This window comes from Alosa pseudoharengus, unplaced genomic scaffold (assembly GCF_046254945.1).
Source record: "Alosa pseudoharengus isolate Yale_2024_CS ecotype anadromous, Long Island Sound unplaced genomic scaffold, YU_APseudo_1.1 YU_APseudo_1.1_scf_11, whole genome shotgun sequence".
Classification (NCBI taxonomy): domain Eukaryota; kingdom Metazoa; phylum Chordata; class Actinopteri; order Clupeiformes; family Clupeidae; genus Alosa; species Alosa pseudoharengus.
The window spans coordinates 37,529,433-37,534,030 of NW_027468576.1; the positions used below are offsets into that span (position 1 = coordinate 37,529,433).

The following is a 4,598-nucleotide window of genomic DNA, read 5'->3' on the forward strand; positions in this document are numbered from 1 at the left end:
CACTCCTCCTCATCTACCTGTATTCTGTAAAGCAAACACACACACACACACACACACACTCCTCCTCATCTACCTGATTCTGTAAGCAAACACACACACACACACACACACTCCTCCTCATCTACCTGATTCTGTAAGCAACACAACACTCTAACACACACACACACACACACACACTCCTCATCTACCTGATTCTGTAAGCAACACACACACACACACACACACACACACACACACACACTCCTCCTCATCTACCTGATTCTGTAAGCAACACACACACACACCTCCTCATCTACCTGATTCTGTAAGCAACACACACACACACCTCCTCATCTACCTGATTCTGTAAGCAACACACACACACACACACCTCATCTACCTGATTCTGTAAGCAACACACACACACACCTCCTCATCTACCTGATTCTGTAAGCAACACACACACACACACACACACACACACACACACACCTCCTCATCTACCTGATTCTGTAAGCAACACACACACACACACACACACACACACACACACACACTCACACACTACACACACACACACACACACACACACACACACACACACACACTCACACACTACACACACACACACACACACACACACACACTCCTCCTCATCTACCTGATTCTGTAAGCAACACACACACACACACACACACACACCTCCTCATCTACCTGATTCTGTAAGCAACACACACACACACACACACACACACACACACACACACACACACACACACTCCTCCTCATCTACCTGATTCTGTAAGCAACACACACACACACACACACACACACACACTCCTCCTCATCTACCTGATTCTGTAAGCAACACACACACACACACACACTCCTCCTCATCTACCTGATTCTGTAAGCAACACACACACACAAACACACACACACTCCTCCTCATCTACCTGATTCTGTAAGCAACACACACACACACACACTCCTCCTCATCTACCTGATTCTGTAAGCAACACACACACACACACCTCCTCATCTACCTGATTCTGTAAGCAACACACACACACACACACACACACACACTCCTCCTCATCTACCTGATTCTGTAAGCAACACACACACACACACACAAACACACACACACTCCTCCTCATCTACCTGATTCTGTAAGCAACACACACACACACCTCCTCATCTACCTGATTCTGTAAGCAACACACTGTCTCTGTGTGTGTGAAGTGAATAGTTCTGTAGTCGGTAGAGGTGACTGTAGCCGTGTCTCTAATCTCTGGGCATCTGACAGCATCACAGCGCAGCAGGAAGAGGCCTGTTCTAACTTCTCTCTTTCTCTTTCTCTCTCTCTCTCCCTCTCTCTCTCTCTCTCTCTCTCTCTCTCTCTCTCTCTCTCATCCTCTCTCATCCTCTCTCTCTCTCTCTCTCTCTCTCTCTCTCTCTCTCTCTCTCTCTCTCCCTCTCTCTCTCTCTCTCTCTCTCTCTCTGTGTAGGGTGGTCCTGCTTCTCCTCTCCTCTGGCTACATCGGTCTGCGCATCGTGGCCCTCGAGGAGCAGCTCACCTCGCTAGGAGCCTTGCCTGAGTTCACCCTGCAAAGCAGGTAAGACCACACACTCTCTCTCTCTCTCTCTCTCTCTCTCTCTCTCTCTCTCTCTCTCTCTCTCTCTCTCTCTCTCTCTCTCTCTCTTACACACACACACACACTCTCACACTCGCGTTCTCATCACACATCACAGAACAGATAACGTCGGACACACACACATACATACACACAACCCCCACACACACTTCACTTCTGCTGTGATTTGTGGTAAAACTGCAGTTGCTGTGCTCAGCATAAGTGAAGACACTCATGCGAACGTTGACTAAAAAGAGGAATAAAAAAAATCATCTTTTGGAAATTGACCTTAATGCCTTAATTAATGTAATGAGGACAAATCCAACCTTTAAGGACCTTCATTAAAATATAGGGGGCATAAGTAAGTACACCCCTATGTTAAATTCCCATTGAGGCAGGCTATGTTAAATTCCCATAGAGGCAGACTATGTTAAATTCCCACAGAGGCAGATTTTTATTTTTAAAGGCCAGTTACCGTAAATAGAATATTAAAATTGAATTAAAATAGCCCCACATCATCACATATCCTTCACCATACCTAGAGATTGGCATGGTGTTATTTCAGTTAGCCTAATAGCTGGTTTGATTTGCATTGAGAGATGATCTTATGGAAAGTACCTATGATGAAGCATGGGTGTATTCATGGTTGTATTCACTTATGCTGAGCACTGTATGCTTCTGTGGAGATATGGCCATCTGGCACCAGCCTGGGTGAACCGGTTTCAAACATCTCGTGACCTTTAGCTTCTGTTTCATAGGACAGTGAAGAGATGAGAAGAAATGGGGTGGGAAGGTCACACTCCGGCCGTACGCCATCTCAGACCGGCGTATGCGATCTCAGACCGGCGTATGAGATCTCAAACTGTACGCGATCTCAGAATGTACGCAATCTCGGACCGGCGTATGCGATCTCAGACCGGCATATGCGATCTCAGAATGTACGCAATCTCAGACTGTACGCGATCTCAGGTCGTACTCGATCTCAGACCGGCATATGCGATCTCAGGTCGTACTCAATCTCAGGCTGTACACGATCTCAGAACGCCGTATGTGATCTCAGACCGGCATATGCGATCTCAGGCCGTACTCGATGGGCTGATGGGCTATGGGCACTACGCTAATTGTCTGTGTGGGCCGGTGGTAGCGTAGTGGCTAAGGAGCTGGGCTAGCATGCAATAGTAGTGTAGTGGCTAAGGAGCTGGGCTAGCATGCAGTAGTAGCGTAGTGGCTAAGGAGCTGGGCTAGCATGCAGTAGCCTAAAAAGTTGTGGGTTCAATTCCCGGCTTCCACCCTTGAGTCCTTGAGCAAGGCACTTAACCCGGAGTTGCTTCGGGGACAATTGCCCTGGTAATATAATTGACATATGTAAGTCGCTTTGGATAAAAGAGAGAATTGCCTTTCTGGCTCATCAGTAAGCAATGTGCTGATTGGCTCTTTAGAATAGCCTCTTTTTTCCAGCCCAAATTCGTACTCTTGTATACATGGTGTCTCAGGTCAGCGTTGTACAGGACCGTCAGAAAGGGAGGAAAGCCGCATGCTATTTGCAATAACGCACAGAACTTTCCCCACACAGGATATGTGTGCACGCCGTCTGCCAAATGCACTTACTGCATGCACACACACACACACACACACACACTCTCTCACAGAGACCGACACAGACACACACATACACACACACACACGCACACACATACCAATGAAGCCTTCACACAGACCGCAACAACACAATCTCAAACTTGACCCACTTTCAATGGCAAAGAGTGAAACCTTACTCTACACACACACACTCAAAGAGACAGACAGACACACACACACACACACACACACACACACACACACACACACACACACACACACACACACACACACACACACACACACATACCAGTGAAGCCTTCACACAGAGCCACAGCAACAACACAATCTCAGCCCTGACCCACTTTCAATAGCAAAGAGTGAAACCTTACTCTACACACACGCGCACGCGCACACACACACACACACACACACACACACACACACACACACACACACACACCGTCTCATATAAAAGCTCAGAGCTGAGTCCTCTCAGTGCCAGAACATACTGTCCTCTCTGTCCTCTGGCAGCTATGAAGACACTGACCTGTGTGCCCCATGTGTGTGTGTGTGTGTGTGTGTGTGTGTGTGTGTGTGTGTGTGTGTGTGTGTCCTTGTCTGCAGCAGGTATAAGGACACATAGCGGCCGTCTGCCGGAGAGACGAGACGGGCTGATCGGTGACACTGAGGGCATGACGGGGTGGCGGCTGGCCAGAGCTCTGTCCCAAAGAGAAGCACCAAGTCCGCTCGGACGCAACACCCAGACACCAGAAGCCCCTCTGCCCAGCTTACCACCCCCACACACCTCCCCTGGAGTCAGATCCTCCCCCCACACACACACACACACACACACACTCTGGACTCTGCACTCTGCAGGCTTGCCAGCCTCGCACACACACACACACACCGCTCCGCCTCGGCCCCTGCAGCCACAGGGTCGTGTCTCCACCCGTAGCAACCGTGGAGTCCGGCCCTGACCACCTCATCTCCTGCTGCTGTGTGGAGAACAACCAAAGACCGCTGGCCTGCCCTGTCTCGGAGCGGGAAGAGAGAAGAACGAAAACAAGTGCACTAAAACAAAGGAGCCAAACAAAACGAGAACGAAACGAAGCTTCCCACCATTTCAAAAGCAGTTCTCCCACTTCCTCTCCAGCGCACCTGTGCAGGAGCTGCCCACCATTTCAAAAGCAGTTCTCCCACTTCCTCTTCCTCGCTGCGCGTTTCCTGATCGGAGCAGAGGGCCTCGCTCGAGGTCTGCTGGGGTCATGTCAGAGCTGTCCTAGAGTGAAACGGTCTCAGCTTGGCTCGGCCCGCTACCAGGCTGGTTCTGTGCCAGACTGGACACCTCGGCGTGGGCCCCGGGCCTGTTCTGTTCTGTGTGGGGAGCTGAGGGGGGGGGGG

General features: G+C 49.8%; 1 protein-coding gene across 1 annotated transcript in view; it reads left to right on the plus strand.

Annotated features, from left to right (window-relative positions):
• Positions 1-4,598, plus strand: part of LOC143117402 (GRAM domain-containing protein 2A) — a gene marked incomplete in the record, with an annotated part of 16,240 nt that extends 11,642 nt beyond the window's left edge. The window contains 2 exon segments of the mRNA XM_076279104.1: positions 1,491-1,598; positions 3,822-4,598. Of these exon segments, the coding sequence (XP_076135219.1) occupies positions 1,491-1,598; positions 3,822-3,840 (127 nt within the window).